The sequence below is a fragment of the Neovison vison genome, chromosome 9 (assembly GCF_020171115.1).
Source record: "Neovison vison isolate M4711 chromosome 9, ASM_NN_V1, whole genome shotgun sequence".
Taxonomy (NCBI): domain Eukaryota; kingdom Metazoa; phylum Chordata; class Mammalia; order Carnivora; family Mustelidae; genus Neogale; species Neogale vison.
Window position 1 is genome coordinate 32292142 of NC_058099.1, and position 20885 is coordinate 32313026.

The 20885-nt window shown below is 46.8% G+C and overlaps 1 protein-coding gene across 1 annotated transcript in view; it reads left to right on the forward strand.

Moving 5' to 3' along the window:
- GABBR2 (gamma-aminobutyric acid type B receptor subunit 2) overlaps positions 1-20885 on the forward strand; it is a 341241-nt gene that overhangs the window by 127926 nt on the left and 192430 nt on the right. Inside the window, exon 3 of the mRNA XM_044265274.1 lies at positions 8184-8354. Coding sequence (XP_044121209.1) covers positions 8184-8354 — 171 coding nt within the window. The remainder of the gene's footprint in view (positions 1-8183; positions 8355-20885) is intronic.

Below are 20885 nucleotides of genomic sequence, written 5' to 3' on the forward strand. Positions count from 1 at the left end.
AGAGAAGAGCCGAATTGTGTGGTTGCGAGGAACCTTCGAAATCCTTCGTCCATCATTGTATTCAGAGGTGAGGAAGACAGACACCTAGAAGAAATGATGCCCTTGTTCTCACAGTCATAGAGACAGGCTTAATGAAGCCCATTTCCCCCTGCTCCCTAAAGTGGCCTCATAGTGGCCTCAGCTTAATGTTAAAGTGATTTGCATTTCCATAAGCAGACCCTAAACCTCACAAAATATTTCATGCCAGGCTGAAAATCCCCTTCCAGAGAGAGATGCTGACAACTCTCTCCCCACTTCAATCTGCTGGTTAAGGTGAGTCATCCAGAATCCCCCAGGACTAGCCATGCCCACCATGGAAATGTGCTATGTGCGAGAGATTCTGGAAGCCTTGGAATCAGCTGCCTCATGGCTGTGCTACAGGGACTCAGAAGAAGGAGCAAGTCCCCAGATCGTTCCCCCATCTCAGCTGGGACTGGCTCTTCAAAGCTGAATGAAGAAAGAGAACAGGATATGAAGTTAAAAGGCCAGTTTTGTCACTCCTGTACTGACCTTGCACAACTACATTGCCTTTCTTTTCCATGGTTTCTTCAGCTGTAAAATAGAGAGTGATTCTTACCTCAGAGAACCGAGGGGCTCTATGACCAACTCACATTCTAGATGTTTGGCAACTTCAGTGATTTCAAATAGATGGAGCTAGATTGATAAAATCCTACAAAACTTTGCTCCTGGCACTCTGAACACTGCCTACTAATAAGACAGTAATCATTGTGAAAAATAATAGACTTCTCCCTCTCTTTCCTACAACCTGAGTTAGGGACCCAGGGCTTTACCAATCAGAACATTGGATAGCTACACCTCTACTCACAGTTGCTGACCTTTGAAGCAGCTAAGATGCTTTCTTCTCTTCACTTTCATCTCTGCAAATTCAAAGAGACCTATACATTTCTAGGAAAAGCTGAATAGGAAGAAGACAAGAGGACACTAGGAGTGCATTGCATCCTGGGAGGCAGAAACCTCACAAGTAAAGTTTTATGGGCAAGAAAGAAAACCCTGGCAGGAATGTATGATGGAAATGTAATGTACTGTGTTGATTCAGAGCATCAGAAAATTAGGCACTGAGGACAAAGATGTCACTCATTAGCATAGAACAGCAAAAAGTGAGAGCCTTCTGGACACTAAAGACTGTGCTCAAATATTTTTCTGGGAAAAATATTCAATTATAATGTAAAAAGACAGAAAATGGGTCACAGGCAATCCATGCATTGTGTTATTTGATAAGCCAACTCTGAAAAGACCTGCCTTGCTTTTGACAATGAGTACACTGGAAACAGCTGACATTCAGCCTTTGAAAAAGTATTGTAAAAATAATCAAAGGTGCATCATACCCATAAGAAGCAGAGGAAGAATCCACCTCTGAAAATGATCTATTGCAGAACAAAGAAGAAAACTTCAGAAAAACATTTAGCATCCTTAGTCATATGCAGAAAAAAAACAGGGTCTCCCTGGACTAGTCTGAGATAAGACAACAGGGTAAGAAAGGAGTGTGATCCTAAACAACTTTTAGGAAATGGAAAATCTTAATAACATCATAAAATTATGTTAGGGAGAGTAAAACTTAAAAGTGAGGCTGTTGAAAAGCAGATCAACAAACTCATAGATCAAAGAACCTCAAAGGCTAAGGGCTGCAAAGTCAAATAACAATGAACTGCCACCATGTACCAGAAAGATCGGCAAAAAGTAGGAAAGGAGATAATACCAATTATTGGCCAGGATATGAGGAAGAAAGAACTTGTGCCCTGCTGTTGGGACCATGAGTAACCCAGCCGCTTTACCAGAAATGAGCGAAACTAAATATGCACACATCCCATAATAAAAGATATGGAATAGAATGAGATGTTCTTATGAGCTGTAGAGGACAAGGAACCAGAGATGAAATCATGGGAAGAAATATGATTGATACGGAATTGAAGAATGAAAAGACAGGGGGCACCTGGGTGGCTCAGGGGGGTTAAAGCCTCTGTCTTCAGCTCAGGTCATGATCCCAGGGTCCTGGGTCCAGGCTCTCTGCTCAGTGGGAAGCCTACTTCCTCCTCTCTCTCCCTCTCTGCCTGCCTCTTTGCCTACTTGTGATCTCTGCCAAATAAATCAATAAAATCTTTTAAAAAAAAAAAGAATGAAAAGACCGCATCTAAATAATGAGGCTCTCTGGAGCAAAGACAAGAATATTTATGAATATAATAAAATCAATATGGTATTACATATAATACTACATTTATATTATATATGCATAGAATTTTTTTTTTTTTTTAGGTGAAAAGCTTAAAGGTAGAGATTAAAGGATTCCCAGTGTCTCAGATAAAATCAAGAGTGTCATACCAAGATCTAGCTTGGCAAATGTTTTGAAATCTAAGGATAATGAAAAAACCTTCTTTGGGGATCCAGGCAGAGGACATCAGATACCTACAAATGAACAAGTGTCAAACTGGCCCCAGAGTTCTCCTCTGCATCCCTTTGTAGTTTCAAAGGGGGGAAATGCAGCCCAAGAATTTTATACCCAGCTCAATTCTAACCATGTGTCAAGGCAACAGAAGGTCATCCTCAGCAAGATTTCAACCACTTGCCCTTCTTCAGAATATTAAAAAAAAAACCAGCAGTTTGAAATAAGAAGCAAGATTAATATACCCAGAATAGAGAGGAGTAGACATATAGTGTGCGTATAAAAAGAACAAGAGGAAACAAACAGGAAGCATACAAAGAGAGCAAGACTACCAGAGCGCCTGGGTGGATCAGTGGGTTAAGCCTCTGACTCTTGATTTCTACTCAGGTGATCTCAGGATTGTGAGAGAGAGCCCCAAGTCGAGCTCCATGCTGGGCCTAGAGCCTGCTTAAGATTCTCTCTCTCCTTCTCCCTCTGCCCCTCCCCACTGCCTCCCCTCTCTCCCTCTCAAAAAATAAATAAGTAAATAAATAAAAGATTGCCAACAAGGTAAGTGCAAGATCAAGTACTTACTACAGCAATAAGCTTACATGCTTTAAAATCCGTGTGCTCTTTTCAAGAAATATACTTTAAAACAATCTTAATCGAATGCAAATAAAAGGAGGATCAGCTCTATGACAGGCAAATACAAGTAGAAATAAAGTAAAGGTTTCAATATTAATATCAAGCATGTTATAATAGAAACCAAAAAGTAATAAAATGACCAAAAAAGTAATAAAATGACAGGGTTTTTTTTTTTTTTTTTAGTTTGATAAATATTTTAATTCTCGGTTCATGGAATGATTATTAAGTGCCTGCTCTTGGGACCAGGCAAGGGTATACGTTGCTAAGAAATAAAGATGTAATTGTAATGAACATTTATGCTCAAAGTAACATAAAATCAAAGCAGATAAAATAAAAACTGTAGAAATAGATGGAGAAATTGCAGAGACGGTAGAGAAAAATTGAACAAGTCTTCCAGTCTTTGACAGATCAACTAAACAGAAAAATGGAACATGTGATACTCAGTGACTTTTTTAAAAAAAATATTTTATTTATTTCTTTGACACAAAGAGATCACAAGCAGGCAGAGAGACAGAGAGAGGGGGAAGCAGGCTCCCCGCTGAGCAGAGAGCCCCATGAGGGGCTCAATCCCAGGACCCTGAGACCATGACCTGAGCCGAAGACAGAGGCTTTAACCCACTGAGCCACCCAGGCGCCCCCTCAGTCCTTTTGGTTGATTATACCTGTTATACATAAGAAACCTGATGAAGACTTTCATAGCTTACAACTTGAGACTGCATTCTCTTTTCCGGCCACCGTGGAACTTTCACAAAAATCAATTGTAGAATAGGCCACAAAGAAAGTCTCGATAAATTCCAAAAGCAGACACCCTCCATGCCAAATTCTCAAAACAGGGCAATAAAACCAGAAATGGTAACAAACTCTAAAATTTTAAAAGTACTTTCTGAAATAAATCCTTGGTTAGGGATTAACTCCAAGCCTCAATAACTCAGAGCCTCAATCAGAGTGTGTTTGGAAATGAACTTGGTTGTGTGAAAGAAGGAAGGAGAGCCCAGAAAGCTTGGGCATCGCGGTTCTGGCCATGAAGCAGACGGCCTGGTGTTTCCGGATGCTGAGGGACTGGGCGGGGAGGGAGGGCTAGCCAGCACATAGGAAGCAGGTGGGCAGCCTTCAAGGGGAGAACGAACACAGGAGTTGGAGTCCTGTAGACCCACCTTTGGAGTCCCGCTTCTACCTCTTACTGGCTATGGCAAATATCTCGATGTCTCCCATTTCTAGGTTTTAAGCCTGCTTATTCGGAACGAGGGATGTTGAGCTGTATTTGTGGTTCTCAGCCCTCCCTGTGTATCGTCATCACCTGTCAATTTTTTTTTAATAATCCTGAAGCCTGACTTCTAGACGCAGAGATTACGGTTCGGTTGGTTTGGTGTGGGACCAAGGCATTGTATTTTTTTTTCTTTAATCGCTCCAAGTGATTCTGCCGTGCAGCCAGGAGAGACAAGCCCAAAGCTAGATGACTTTTCAGGTTCCCCCAGTTCGGAAAGTCAGCAGTGCTCCTAGGCCACTGCAGCCTTTGCCCACAGAAGAAAGTTTGAGGAGGCTAAAGCTAGAGGCAAGGTAACACCAAGCCATCTAATCAAAATGAGCATTATCTCAAATGGGGCAGAAAATACTGGTGCCAGTTAATATTTTGCACCCAACATGATTTAGACCGGGGGCATGGATTGTACTCCAAGCCCATTGTAAACACAATGGGCCATTTATTCACTGAACAGTAACCACTGTAATTACCTACAGGGCAAACATATGAGGTTTTTCAAGCAACAACTAATTGTGGACCTGGAACTGATAGGACAATAGCGATCAAGTAGTAACCAGAGTGTGATTCATAAATCACATCAGAAAACCCATATTTCCCAAATTGTGTCAGATAAGCATCTTGGGGGACGGGATGGCACATATACCATCCCAGGTCCTGGAAGACTTACTCCCTGATTTTTCTAACAGCTCCCTCTTTCTCTTCTCCTGTCCATAGGAGGCTTGACATGTTGCTTTAATTTTGAGAGACGAGTCACAGATACTATGTCCAAGGGGACTGTAGAGAGCATCTACTTCTTGTCCTCATTCTGGGACCGCAGTATCACCTGTAGGCAGGGGTGCTGACCTTGTTTGGGTCACAGGACCCTCCTGATGAACCTGATGGAAACTGTGGATCCTCTTTTCAAAAAAACGGGTACACCTATAGGCATATACCTGCCCACACAACTTTTTCATATAATTTTTGAGGAGCTCACAGATACATTGGAGCTCCTCTGTATTCTCACTAGGTCGTAGTCCAGCCTCCTTTTGCATACCTCCAGATGCAGGGATCTCACTACTGGCATTGCTGGACAACTCTGAATGCAAGAATTCCTTGGTGTGTCCAGCCAAGAGTTTCCTCTCTGTGTGTTCTTCTTCCCATTGCTCCTTCTACTCAGAATTTTTCTTTTTTTTTTTTTTAAGATTATTTATTTATTTATTTGACAGAGAGAAATCACAAGTAGGCAGAGAGGCAGGCAGAGAGAGAGAGAGAGAGAGGAGGAAGCAGGCTCCCTGCCGAGCAGAGAGCCCGATGCGGGACTCGATCCCAGGACTCTGAGATCATGACCCGAGCCGAAGGCAGCGGCTTAACCCACTGAGCCACCCAGGCGCCCTCTACTCAGAATTTTTCTAAACAGTCATTCTACCCTTGGCCTTTAGCAGTCTTGGGATGATGTCCCTCTTTCTATGAAGATCTTGAGAACTGGTTCTTACAGGTACTCTTTAGTTCCAAGTGACAGCTGGTGGGATATTTTGTGTTCCTCTCAACAGATGGGATGTGGTGAGGTTGCTGGTTGTACCCAAGAGATGCAGGGATCCTAGGTCTTGGTTGTCTACCCTCTGAGCCAGGCCAGGAAGAGGGACAAGGTCCCTTCTGCCTCAGTCTGTGAAAGTGTTAGGGAGGAGAAGGAGCACTTCCTTGGGTGATAGGAAAGGCAGTAAAAAATATCTTCACTGGGGCTGGAGGACACCCGTATATTATTTCCCTGGATGCTGGAATTGGACTCTGGGATGTGTTGGGTCTAGAGCTGCTGCTGGGACAGCAAGGGCTCAGGGAGAAAGCCTGTGAAGGCAGAGTGAGCTTGCTTCAGCCCTCTCTGGGTCAAGGGTTTACATGAAATAAAAGAAGGAAGGAGGGGCACCTGGGTGGCTCAGTGGGTTGCGCCTCTGCCTTTGGCTCAGGTCGTGATCTCGGGGTCCTGGGCTCGAGCCCCACATCGGGCCCTCTGTTTGGCGGGGAGCCTGCTTCCCCCTTCGCTCTCTGCCTGCCTTTCTGCCTACTTGTGATCTCTCTCTCTGTCAAATAAATAAATAAAATAAAATAAACTTAAAAAAAACCCACAAAACTTAAAAAAAAAAAAAGGGAAAAAGAAGGAGGAGAAGGAGGGTGGCAGGTTGTGAGGAAGAAAGAGGAACAGAGGGAAGGAAGGTGGGGGATGACTGAATGAAAGAAACTATGGAGGAATTATTTAATAGTCTCAATGAGGGAAAAGCCTTTCTAAATATGACACAAAACCCGAGGACATAAAAGGGAAAAAAACTGATAAATTCAACCGCATAAAATCTCTATGGCAGAAGACATTATAAGAAACACAAAAAGAAAAAAATGCAGACTTGGGGGGAAATTGGCAACTTTTATTGCAAAGGGCTAGTTTCGTTCATATAAAAGATCACTTCTACCAACTGATAAGAAAAAGACTAAGAGTCAAATTGGAAATCAGGTGAAGGATGTGAACGGTTTCCAGAACAAACTGCAAATTGCTCTTGAGCATAAGAAGAGGCATCCCCTGCTTATAATGTAAATGCAAATTAGAAGAGCAATAAGATACCATGTTTCTGCCGGCACACAGCAAAGATCAAAAAGGGTGATAAGCACCTTTTGTGGGTGAGGCCTGGGGACAGGGAGAGCAGAGATCAGAGGAAATGCTACAGAGAAGGTGACATTTCAGCTGGGCCTTGGAAGACAGATAATTAAAATCCGATTTAGCAACTTACTGGCACTTGAAAGAAAGAGAAAGAATAATGAAGGGGAAGATAGACAGATTTGACTACTGAGTGTCAATTAAAACACACACACACACACACACACACAGTAAAAGCAAACAAACTGGGATATTTGCGGTAACTCCAATAGTCCTAGTTTGGATGCTGTACTTGAAAAGTCTTCATTAGACTTAGTCAGAAAAGTGTTAGAATACCACTCAAAAAATAAACAAAGGATATGAAAAAACAACTCCTAAAATAGAACATACTACTAGTTAACGATCCCATGGAAGTAAGCTCAACATTATGCATCACCCATGAATGCAATATGACTCATTTTTTTTAGTGGTAAACCATTATAAAATTATAGAGAGACATGTTTTATTTCTCTCTGTTGGTGAGACTGTGGTGACATTGGCCCTCTAATTATACCTGGCTAGTGGGTGTGTAAATTGACATAATTTAGGGAGGGGGGATAAATATTAAGTCTTTAAAACCTCATCCCCTTTATGTGGGAGATTTTATATCATGGACTCTATCCTACAGAAATAGCCTAAAATGTAGAAAAAAAGATGGTTGGCACAAAGATGCTTTTAGAATAACATGACAATAATGACAAATTGCAGTCTAAATGCCCCCAAATTAGAGATGATTCAGTAAATTATGGTACGTTCCTATGCTGTAGTATTACACAGCTATTAAAATGTTTGCACGGAGTTTCTTTTTAACAAGATGGTTTCAAGACTTCTGGGATAGTATTAAGGAAGGGGTTCAATTGTGTGCGTAGAATGATTTTGAAAATCTCCTTCTTAAAAAAAAATCACTGTGCATGGAAAAAGGACCAGAAGGAAATAAACTGCATCAATGGTGGTTCATTGGCGAGGAGTAAATTATTGGTCCACATTTTTTCTTCTTTCTCCTTATTTGGCATTTTTGAAAACCTTCTCTTCAATTATAATGTATCACTTTCCCAACAAAAAGGCTTTAACAAAATGCCTTGCCCCATGCGTTTGCTCCCCCCCCACCATCTGGCTCAGGGTCTATGTTCTGTTGGGGGAGGTCCTGGGCGCACAGCCAAGAAATACACCAGTAAAGGTGATGTCTGTTTTGTGTTTTCCAGCTTTCCTTTGCCGCAACCACGCCTGTCCTAGCTGATAAGAAAAAGTACCCATACTTCTTTCGGACTGTCCCATCGGATAACGCGGTGAACCCAGCCATCCTGAAGTTGCTCAAGCATTATCAGTGGAAGCGAGTGGGCACGCTGACCCAAGACGTGCAGAGATTCTCTGAGGTATGTGTGCAGAGAGGATGTGCCCACACCGGCCTGGCAGCTGCGGTCTCCTTCCAAGGGGCAGCGTGGCTTCAGCGGGGATGGGTAACATCATAGGACCCTTAAGCCTGCTTTTAGGAGCAGGCTTAGAGCTGACACACCAGGGCCAAGAGAGAGCTGGTGGCTGAGGACTCTGGACACGGGGCAGGTGAACCTGTCCATCCCACGTAGCTCAGGAGTGAAACCTTCCCTTTTGTCATGCTTCCCGGCTAAATCGTGTGGCTCATTCCCTGACTGCACCTGTAGGTTTGCTGTCCTTGTTACTGACGCCCAGTGACACCACCCCCCCGCTCCACCAGGAACGTCTCTGCTGTGAGGGGAGTTTGGGGAGGGGCTGGCTTAGAATGAAGGCTCTGGTGTCACCGTGGATTGGGTGGGTTTGTTGGGGGTTTTCTTTGGCGGTTCATTTTAATGTTTTACTTGCATACATCATACATGGTGTTTCAGGGTTTATTTTGTTTTTGCCAAGAAAGAAAAAAAGTTGGCTATGGATAGTAAAAAAATAATTACGTTGCTTTGCTCGATCCCTCTAAATCTCGCTTTCTCTCCCAAGCGAACCCTTGATTTCCATTTACTGTTCATCTGCCCAGAACTTTCTCCGTATATTTAAGCCCAATGACTTCATACTATATGTGTTGTTTTTCTCACTTCACTACAGATCATAGAGATCTTGATAGACCACATTCCTATTAATGGGTCATGGTGTACTGTCAGGCAGATAAGTGGTAATTTATTGGATGTGTCCAGCTTTTTGATAATCACAGCCAGTAGCTTCCTGTCTCGATGTGCGTCTTCTCAGTAGATTTCGAGAGGCAGAATTATTGCGTCCTTTAAAATATTGCAACAAACTGACCTCCAGGAAGGCTGTTCTGAGTCCTCGTCCCACCAACAGTGTTTGAAAATCCCCATTTCCACACTTCTTTTCTAACTGTGATATTAGCAATGTTTAAAAAGTTTTCCCGAGTTGGATGAGTGCAAAATGATCTCTTGCCTTCTATCCCGTCCTTCCTGGAGCTCCTGCTTTCCTTTTTTTCCCCATGTGTGCTCTGGCTTTTCAGAGCATCCCAGCAAGGCAAGCCATTCCACATGTGCTCAGCAGCCCGAGGAAACACGGGGAGCTATGTGGGGAGAATGTGGGAGTTGGGTGTTAAGGCGGACCTCGGTGGGAGGAGTCTTGGAAAACTCCGCCCCTTGTGGCAGTGGGAGGGGTGGGGAGGTGGGGGGTGCAGGGGGGACGTGGAGGGGGAGATTTGTGTGTCCAGGAGGCTAGGTGCACAGCAGGGCTGGGAGTCACCACACCTCTCCCCACTTCAGCTCCACACTTACTCTGTGAGGCTCTGCCTCACCAGTCCCACGGGAAGCAGAGCCCGCTCCATGCATTGGCTGTGCGACCTTGGAGAAGTCACCTCACTTCTCTGAACTGTGGTTTCCTGCCCTATAAAATGGGGACAGTAGCCCTTCCCTTGCCTTCCCTGCAGTTCTTGCCAAAATCAGTCCTGGATTTGAAAGAGCTGTGTAAGCCGGAAGGTTCATGCACAGGGAGGGATGTTTTGGAGGCGCTTGAAAAGCAGGAGTGTTTGGCCCCATGGTCTGTGCTCATACAAACAAGGCAGGCTTTTCCCAGGCAAGGCTGGTCCTCATCTTCCCACCTCTCTGTTTCTCAGTCCCCAGGGACAGGCATAAGGGAAACGGGACCTGCAGTGGCAGGGACTCCTTGCCAAACTCTGCAGAAGGCTAGAAGGCTGCCTTCTTTACAGCAGTGACCAGTGCTCGAAAATGAGTGTCAAGTAGGTTGATGGTGAGGGTGGGGACGCGCAGTCCTGGGGCCCCATATTGACAGTGGACCCGGCAGCGATGGGGAGAGATCTTCTTGTTTCCAACAGTCTTTGGCTGTCAGCGGGAGGGACCATTAGGGACGCCTCCTCCAACCTTTTCATTATATAGAAGTGAAACACGGAGGTCCAGAGAGGGGAAGGGACAAAGGTCTGGGTTTCAAAGCCCTCTGAAGTCATGAAAGGCTATTCACAGAAAAGTCCAGACTGAATCCCGGGATCCCGACTCCCACTGCAGGGAAACCTGTCCATTTATAACTTTCTTTTGTCACTTGGGAACTGCTTGTAACTATGGAGATTTGAAAGACACCAAAGAAGTTAAATTGTTCCTCCCAACATTGTTGATGTTTTATACATTTCCAAACGCGCTCACAGCCAGCAGCCCGCTAGGGAGGGTTTATGCTCCCATTTTACAGATAAGGAAACTGAAGTCTGCAGAGGGTGGTAGGTCTATTCCTCCAGGACACATGCTGATAAAGGGTCAGCTGCCTGCCCGACCCCCCACTGCCACCTCCATTATGCTGTCCTCACTGGGGTTGAGTGGCAACAGTCTGGGAGCACATCTCCATCCCTGCTTGGCTGTGTTAAGGCCCTCCATTGCGGTTTCAGGGCATCTCAGTGGGAAACCTCTTCTCTGAGGACAGGATGTTGCTTGGTGGTGTTGCTGGCAAGGACCCCTCTCGATTTAAATCTCTCAGCCCAGCTGACTCCTCTGTGTGCCCAAGGGCTTTGGCATCCCTCTCCCGATGTCTGGGCTGCATCGCTGGCGGGCAGGCTTTGGACACTCTCCAGGGGCTAACAGCTTTTCATGAGTGCGAGGGAAACTGCATTCCTTTTATGAAATTGGCCGATCAGCAGCGTCAAGCTCTTCTGTTCTGAACTTGTGCACTGGAAAGATGATCAAATGAAGGCAGTCCTGAGCTTGGAGAGGGCTGGGGTGGGGGAGAAGCTTAATCCCAGAAGCTTATTACACTGGGACTGGAAGGGGTGCAGGGCTAAGAGTCATCCCACCTCGGGGCTGGCCGCTCCTGTGCCTGGAGAGGCATCCTACCTAGTGTATGGTACCCAGAGGCTGCCTGGGACTTGGATCGATCGGATGGGGCCGTCTCCAGATCTCACTTTGCCAAGCAAGGGCTGTGTGAGCCCAGACAGTTTCCTTCACCTTGTTGACTTGGGTATATGGGATCTAAAGCTGCTGCTGAGACAGACAAGACTCCGTAGTGAACACCGGTGGCTGAAAAGATAGAGTTGCATCGGCCCTGCCTTCTCTGCAGCCAAGACATAAATGCGTTGAGAAAGAGGGAAGAATTTTGTATCAGGCAGGCTAATCTCTAGGCCCAGCTCTCCCAGGCGAGGGCTGCGTGGCCACGAGCAGTACACTTCATCTCAGTGAGATCTTTGTGTAAACAGGGGTATTTATCCCGACCTCACAGGGACTCGGCGATGAGAGAGTTAGAACGAGGGAATGAAAGACCTCTGCAGAGTAAGTGCTCATTCAGTGGCCATCCTGTCCTCCACTGATTCCTGCAACAAACTCTAGGAATGCGTATCCCTTCACTCAAAGGATAAGAATGTGGCCTGCGCTGTGCTAGGGTGTGTGATGGGCATGGGCCTTGGGCTGTGGAGGGCCAGGGAGAAGTGGACGTCGTGGCCTTGGGGTCAGTGATGTTAGGACTCCTTTGCTGGGTTCTGGCTGCTCATTGGGATCACCGGGAATTTTTTTTTTTTTTTTTAATACGTCCGGTTCCCCCTCTGCCCCCACTTTGAACAGCTTTCCTGGGATATAATTTGTACACCATACAGTTCATCCATTGTTAGTCCACAGTTCAGTTATTCTCAGTAAACTTCATATTTTCAGATACAGTTCTGCGGCCGTCGCCGCAACCCAGTGTTCGAACCCGCCCATCCCTCCACAAATTCCCTTGTGCACGTCTCTAGTTAGACCCACCCCCGGCCCCGGGTTCGTTTGCTTGCTCCCTCTTTTTGCCCATTTTGGAAATTCCATATAAATAGAATTATATAACTTGGACTTTTCTGTGTCTCGCTTCTTTTATTTCCCATAATGTTTTTTGACGTTAACCTGTCTCAGTAGTTTGTTTCTTCATTCAGCGGAGTAGTGTTGCCTGGTGGGGACAGGGCACATTTAAAATCACCAGGAACTCTTTAAAAGCCGGATCCTCAGGGTCAGCCCCCAGAACAATCTCGTTATATCGGATGACCTCCGGCATTAGACCCTGTGCGAGCTCCCCAGGTGGTTTCAATGAGCCCTCAAGCCAATGTAGTTCCCAGTCTGCCCGTCAGGAGTTCAGGGTGGGAAATGGCGCCCTCTTGTGGCGGGGGTCAGGGCTGTCAGAGTAGCCCCGGTCTACAGGCCACGTGACCGCCCTTGGTGGGTGCTGTGACCCGGACAGTGGTGCAGCAGGGTGGAGAAGGTGGAGAGTGGCCTGGGCCCGGCGCCGGGGCTCTGCCAGGTGGAAGACAGTGGTGGGGGCGGGTGATGAAGATGGAGGGTGCTGCTGAGTGGGTGCTCCACAGGGCCCCGGATGGAGAGGGATGAGCAGACAGATGGCCCGTGGGCTTGGAGGAAGTGGAGCTCTGGAAGTCTCTGGGAAGCTTGAGGGAGCTGGAAGGGTGGGAGGCGTGGTCAGAACTGGAGGAAGGACGTCGGGATTGAGGGGCCCGGCCCTGGGTCTGGGGGAACGGCTGAAGTGGAGGGGAGGTAGAGGTCACTGGAACCGGGGAGGAGGAGGTGAGAGACCAGAGGGCTGCAGGACATCCCCGTGGGCGTGGCAGGCACAGGATGGAGGCAGGGCTTGGGGTGGAGATGAAGGCAGTGAGCATGGCTGCCCGGGCAACCGGCAGACAGCAGCCGGGAGGGGGGCTCGTAATCGGGCCTCTCCCCGCCAAGTTCCTGCTCCTGTGGTCTACAAAACCGTCTTCACCAAGTTATTTTTTAGTTTCCCAGTTCCATGACACGGCCAGCCAGCTAAGCACCGTGGAAGAATTAGTCTCTCCAGACTTCGATTCCCCCTTCTATGAGATAAGGGAGCAGGTCCAGTCCACTTCAATGATCTCTCTGAGCTCAAAAAATTTTTGAGGAGGGCCTAGGGAGGTCTGGTCTTTGACCCCATTCCAGGGGTGCGCACATGAGAATGACTTCACCTCTTTGTGCCTCAATTTCTTCGTCTTGAAAATGGGGCTAATAACCGCACCTAACTCTTGGGGTGGTGGTGAGGATGAACTGTGTCTAGAAACTTCAGAGTGCTGAGGGACATGCCTGGCTCATCAGCAGCACCAAGCAAAGGTGGCTGTTATTTTTCTGATCATCTCGAATCTGGTTCTGTAGGCTGCGGCTGCCCTCCGCCCCCCTCAGGAGCCCAGCTGTGTGGGGGCGAGGCTCCCATCCTGAACGCCCTCCAGGCAGCCTCTGAGACTCCCTGCCCCGCTGCTGGTCCTCAGTGATCTCAGCGCTTCCGGGGCTGACCTTTCCATACCAGAGACCTCCTCCGAGGGTTGGGATCCTCTGAGGCCCTTGATCTGCCCAGCCCCGAAAGGGCACCATCTTCAGAGCTCCTCCTGCTGAAAGCACCAGCCCTTTCAGTCCTCCACAGCCCCGCGGGGGCCCTTGGAAGCCTTCCAGGCTTGCCAAATCCCTGGCTGCCCCACCCAAGGGGTCTCTCTGGTCACCTCCTCTAAAGGTGGTTTTTCTTACGGAGCAGTCACCGGCAGGGGGGACACTCCTGCAGCGAAAGACAGGAACCTCGTGCTTGCATCTAATTCAGGAACCAGGCTTAATAGGCATCTGCTGCCCTTAGCGGGAATGAACTCCTTGGCCTGGCTGCAGAGCCCCTCCATGGTCCCCCGAGGTCTCCTCCTCTGTCACCTTCAGTCCCTTCCCCCTCTGCGGCAGCCACACCTCCATACTGGCTTCTCTCTGCAGGAACATCCTCCCCCAGCCTTCCTCCCCAGGCAGGATGACACGTGCTCTCTCCATGCTCCCCACACCTCCCTCTGCCGCAGGCTGCCCTCTGTACCTGCTCCTTGCCCAGGGCGGCTCAATCACCATTTCTTCTCCGCCCAGCTCCCAGCACTACTGGCCCCAGAGCCCTTGCGGATGAGGGCCAGGCCGAGCTCTCTCCCCTCACCCGGCACGCTGCTGGACACGAGGCCAAACGCTCAGCAGGGATTTCAGTCCATGACTCTATAATCCAGGGGCCAGCTTCTTGGGGGCAAATGCAGTGATTTTCTTTCCTGTGGCCCTCAGTCTGCCTGCACCACGATGGTAAGATGGAATGGAAGCGATGCAGGAAGACCCCTGCCCCTAGCTTGTCACAGGGGCGGTCGGGAAGGGAGGAGCTGGCATAGTCAGCAAGTCCCACGCCCACAGAACGCAGCCAAGCCATTTCTGTCGTTTCTCAGCTGGGTCCTTTTTTGGATGTGGCATTGTTGCGTGGTGGAGATTTCTCCCAGAGATCTCACTGGAACGTTCGGACCCAGCCCCTGGAACCAGCAGCGGCCAGGGATCCGCCTCGTGGTCACTTCTGGGTGCCATCGATACGGGGCATTGGAATGCACGCGTTGTAGTTTGAGTCATTTTTCTTGGCTGTGTCATCCTGCGATGTTCATTCTGAGAGCTCGGCACTTCGGAGTGCTGTCTCACCAGGGCCGGGTAATCGCATCCTCTAAGGTACTGTCCTGGACCAGCAAGTATCATGTCACTGTTGCTCCCACCTAGAAAAGCAGATTGGAGCGCTCCCCCACCCCCCACCCCAGCCACCCTGAATCAGACCCTCTGGGGTGGGGGCCCAGGCTGCTGGAGTTTTCGAACCCCTGTCCTGGAGGAAGGGCCGCCTGCCACTGAGGCCACGGTGCTCCTAGGCCTGCGTTATCTGAGAAACAGGCCAGGCATGCTGGAAGGCCTGCAACACCTCTGCTCTCTGTCCTTGGCCTCCCTCCAGGCTCCAGGGTCACCTGGGCCGCCCACGCAGCTGCGGATCTTCCATCATTAGGAGGCAGGAGGGGACTCCTGACAGACCAGATTCTAATCCTGATGGTCCTAGGGCCCCATCCTGTGCCCCCACTTTTATCTGAAAACTTGCTGATGCTTTTAGATGATGGGCTGTCTGCCCCTAGGCAAGAGATGTCCTCTCCTTCTCGGGGCCCTTACCTCCAGCTCCGGGAGGGCGCTGGCCTGCGGGCCAGCCAGCAGGGACGGCTCCAAATCCTCCTGCCCACACTGACACAGCTGTTGGTGGCAGCCTCTTTGGCATCTGGGGGGCGGTCCATTATTTCCCAGGGTGTGTGTATATAATGGGATTTTTGTTCAATTTTAGTAGCTGCCTGTTTATGTTATTATCTACGGGGGGGGGGGTGGAGGAGATGACGACCTCCTCAAAACCGCCCTTCATTGACGTTATTGTTGAGAATGGAAACCTCATTTAAAAAGTAAGACTCTCTAGGGGGCCTGGGTGGCTCAGTCGTTAAGCGTCTGCCTTCTGCTCAGGTCATGATCTCAGGGCCCTGGGATCAAGCCCGGCATTGGGCTCTTTGCTCGGTGGGGAGCCTGCTTCTCCCTCTGCCACTCTGCTAGCTTGTGTTCCCTCTCTCCCTGTGTCTCTCTCTGTCAAATAAATAAAAATTTTTAAAAATCTTAAAAAAAAAAAAAGAGGCTGTTCAAAGGAAAAAAACTAATCTCACAAGCCTGGGTGGTGAAATTACCTCTAAGGGGGGACAGGAGGAACTGAAACATGGGGACCACCAGGATGGGTGAAACGCGTCCAGCTGCTTGTTCATTTAACAGACAGCAGGGGGTGAGGGGTGGAGGGTAGGACTGGCTTTGCTGGTAATCACAGGCTTTTCCTCGGGGCTGGTCCAGGGAAGATATTTAATGGGAGAAGTTCAAGGTCAAGGACTGAACTTGAAGACCTTCAACTTTCTGAGGCTGAATCTCCATGGGACAGACTCTAGGGTTCAAGGGGACACTTGTTCCTTCCTGCGAGTGTCCTCAGAGACAGTGCAGCCTGCCAGTGGGTGTTCTGCCCTGCCCATCCCTGCGTAGCAGGGAGATCCCATGTGCGTGAGAACCATCCCAGTCAGGGCCTGTGGTTTTGTAGGGCTCCTGCCATCCCGGTGGCGGTGGTCTATCCCCGCTAGGAAGGATGCTTCCTCCCTAACACTCAGGTTTCCAGAGCTGAGCACCCTTCTACCACACTGACCTCGACACTTAACAAGACACTTACAAGAAAGGAGTTGCCTGGATCCTGCTTCGAGAGGACAGGAGGCTTGGCTGTGGGAACAGGGTTTATCCCAGCCTGGGGAGAAGGCCAGTCTTTCAGCTCACCCGGGCTCCCAGCCACAGGGATCCTTGGAGCACAGGGGTGAGTGAGGGCCCAGAAGGAGATCCTAGAGGTGTCGGGGTGGGGGGTCCTGCAATCCACAGCGACCTCAGAGCGCTCACCGGGGACACTTCCTAGAGCCGCCTACACAGCCCCTGGGCTTGGTTCCCAAAACATGACTCTAGCCCCATGAAGCAGAACCTTTGGGGTGGGAAAATGGAATTATAACATCATCTCTGCCATTTAGGGGGTCGTGGGGGTCTGCACGCAGGTGATGACTTCCAGTTACCCTGCACATGGCAAGCGCTGTTTTATAGACTCGGGAAGGATGAAGTCACTTTGCCAAGGGCTTACAGCCACGAGGTGGTGGGCAGAGGTGTAAACCCAGGTGGGCCCGCCCTTGTGAAGTGGAGGCCACCAGCCAGGGCCAGAATCCCCACCCCATCCCGCACCCCAGAAGCAAGGAGGTGGATATGTAGACCAAACCAACTCATGTCTCAAGGAGAGCTCCTTGTGGTTCCCTGCAATTTTTGCCATGGGATTCCGCATTAAATTTTTATTATTTTCTCAGATTCTGAACTGTCCTTCCATACCCGCTCTGGCTGAAGTATCCCAGGATGCTTTGTTTCAGCTGGGCCTCTTGGCTGACAGGGCCTCTTGGAGTGTGCAAGTCCACAGAGCTATTCTGGAACCTTCTGGCTATAGCCCCTCCTCTCCCAAGGTCTACCTGCCAGGGTTGGATAGTGTCAGGGCAACAGGGGCCAAGGACTAGAGATGGAAGATGTGTGGAACCTTCAGGAAATAGCAAATAGCCAGTGGGTCGTGGGAGAAGTGAAGAATGGTGAAGGCCCCACATGCCTCTAGGTCTGGACTTGAAACATCAGCAGTAGGGAGCTATGGAAGGCTTTTAAGCAGGGAGTAAGAGATGGTAACAATCTTCAGCTGACCAGAGTCTGGGAAACCAGCCAGGACGTTACTGTAGTAACTCAAAAGAAAACTAATAAGATTGTAGTTATGTTCTTACAGAAAAATGTCAAGTTCTCATTGTTTTCATTTTTTTGCTTCTTTATTTAAAAATACTCATCTATTGTTTTCTAACTGTGATATTGATATGTACTCAGCACAGAAAACTTGGAAAACCCAGAAGAGCAAAAAAGGAAAGCTAACAATCAGCTGTAACCTAGCCCCGGAAAGCCTATGTCTGTACAGTTTTCTTATTGCATATGAGTGAATACTTATCAACAAATATATGTTCTTTCTATTAGAATAGCTTCTTTACTTTAGCGGTCCAGTGGCAATGTTTTTCTGGTCCAGCAGGAATTCTCCATCACTGTGACTCACAACAGCCTGTCCCCTGTGTCTGGTGACCCCACGAGCTACCCCGCCTTTGCCACAGTCTTGTGTGTTTGGAACGACTTCCCCTCAGTCCTTTTCATCCTATGGTCTGTTCCTTCCTTCCAATTTTCCCAGAGTTCTGCAAATATTCTACCCACTGACAGTCTTCTTTGTTGCTTTCCAGAGCTCTTTCAGATATTTTTCTTAAGAAATCTTTGCCATGGGGCCCCCTGGGTGGCTCAGTCATTAGTTGTCTGCCTTTAGCTCAGGTCCTGGTCTTAGGGTCCTGGGATCGAGCCCCACCTTGGGCTCCCTGCTCAGCGGGGAAACTGCTTCCTCCTCTCCCACTCCCCCTGCTTGTGTTCCCTCTCACCCTGTGTCTCTCTTGGTCAAATAAATAAATAAATCTTTAAAAAAAAAAAAAAAAGGAATCTTTGCCGTTTTGAGGAATTTGGGACAGGACAGGAGGTAGAGGTATATTCTCTATTGAAGTTTCTTCCAATAGCTGTTGAAAAAATCCTACCCTATGGCAGTGCTGGACGTATTCAAGGAGGCTTTCGCTATGGAGCGTGGAGATGGTTGCCAGTCTCTCCTGATTACAAACAACAATGCAGGAAACTCACACTTGTATTTTTGTGTGAACATCTCCGATTAGTTTCTGACGATCAGTTCCTAGAAATAGCGTGAGCGCATTTTGGAACCTTTTGTACGCATTGCCAAATTGGCCTCCAGAAAGATCATACCAATTTGGAGTTGCATAGGGATATGACAGCACTCATTGCCAACATTATATATTATGCTTTTTTGATCCTCAGCAATCGCTATTTTAATTTGCATTTCTTTGATTACTACTAAGATGGAATTTCTTTTTTTACGAGGAATCTTTCTCATTTCTGTTTCTCCTTTTGTAAATTGGCTGTTCGTGTAATTGGCACATGTTCTTATTGGAGTGTTCTTTTTCTTACTGATTTATAAGAGCTTTTTATAAGGTAAGGATTTGTCACATTGGTTGTAGATATCTTCTCGTGTTTTGTGTGACATTCAATTGTGTTTTTTATGTTACTTGACAATATTGAAAACTTTCGTATTTTATATAGGCAAATTCATCAAGACCCTTTCCCCCCCCCCCATTTTTCATTTTGGGCTTGGCATGCTCTTCTTATCCTTCCAGTTTTTGTAAATATTCCCTTATATTTTCCTCTAGTACTTTTATTACTTCAGTTTTCAGTTTATCTGGAATTTCAGCATACAGCCTAACATATCAAAACTATTTCTCCTGCCCCAATAGTCACTCCGTAATTCTTCCAGCATGTCATTAATGTATCTTCCTCTCACTCATTTAAAATGCCTATGCTGGGGGGCACCTGGGTGTCTCAGTAGGTTAAATGTCTGCCTTTGGCTCAGGTCATGATCCCAGGGTCCTGGGATGGAGCCCCATGTTGGGCTCCCTGCTCTTTGGGGAGCCTGCTTCTCCCTCTCCCTCTGCCACTCCCCCTGCTTGTGCTCTCCCACTCTCTCTCTCTCTCAAATAAATTAGTAAAATATTTTTTTAAATGCCTATGTTGGGCAGAGGGTTGGGTTAATGGGAGATAGGTATTAAGGAGGCCATTATTGTGTTGTAAGTGAAGAATCACTGAATTCCACTCCTGAAACTAATTTTACACTGTATATTAACTAATTGGATTTCAAATAAAAACTTGAAAAAATAAAAAGTAAAGTAAAATGCCTATGCTAACTTTTATTATCTTTAGACAATAATACATTACTTTTTTTTATACTTGAAACAGTTCTGTATGATAGAAATGTAATATAAACCATAACCATGATTTTTCCAGTAGCCATATTTTAAAAAGTAAAAAAAGATACAGGTAAAGTTTATTTTTGTAATATATTTTATTGAAGGCAGTATATTCAAAATATTATCATTTCAACATGTGACACTAGCCATGTCAAGTTCTTGGGAACCAAGATGGCGAGTGGCCACCATATTGGACGGTGCAGCATAGGACCATTCTTACATTCTCATTTCATTTTGTCCCATTGATCTCTTTACTCTGGAATTGGCATTCCCATGTTTGAAATATTATTCATGTGGAATACAATTTCATATGCGGCCCTTCTTTCTTTTGTCACAATGCCTTTATATTCACCAATTTAATTTTTAGACGTTTCCAAAAATGCAATAGGTGTTTTTATTTGAATTTTAATGACTCCAGAATTAACCTGGGGAACATTTGACATCTTTATAATACTGAATCACTCCATTCATGAACAAAGAACTTCTCTCCACTCAAAATTTTTAATTAGGTCCTCAGTGAACTTTTATATATATATATATATATTTTTTTTTTTTTTACACAGATCCTTTCCATTTCATGTCAGGCTTATTTTCAAGTATTCCACATTTATTACTGCTTTAGGGAAATGGGGTCTATTTTCCTTAATATTAAGTTGTTACTGCTGGAATAGAGGAAAACTGTCAATCAGTGTATATACATATTTTGACTGGCCGTATTGAATTCTTATCACTTCTGGTAGTGTTTCCTCACTTAATTCCGTTGGGTTTTCTAGGTAGACAACAATACCATCTGGAACGAGAATAAAGTTGCTTTCTGTTTTCCAGTGTTACAGCATCTGTATCTTCATGATTTTTCATTGATGTGGTACCACAGAGTGTTTAGAACAGAATGACTGCCAGAATCAGGAATCTCTGATTCTAGCTGGGCTCCTTTCCAACTGTGTGACCTTGGGCACAACATGTAACTTTTCCGTGCCTCATAATGACGCCATACTCATATGACCTCGGCTGTTTTAGTAAAATAATTAATACATATAAGGTACTTAGGACTTGGAGCAGTGACTGCAAAAGCACCCAATATATATTAGCTATTACTATTGTTATTATTATTGTCTTATTCACTAAACGTCTTAGAGTTATATTTAAAAACAGTGATGATAGTGGATATTCTTGTCTTGTTCTTGACTTTAAT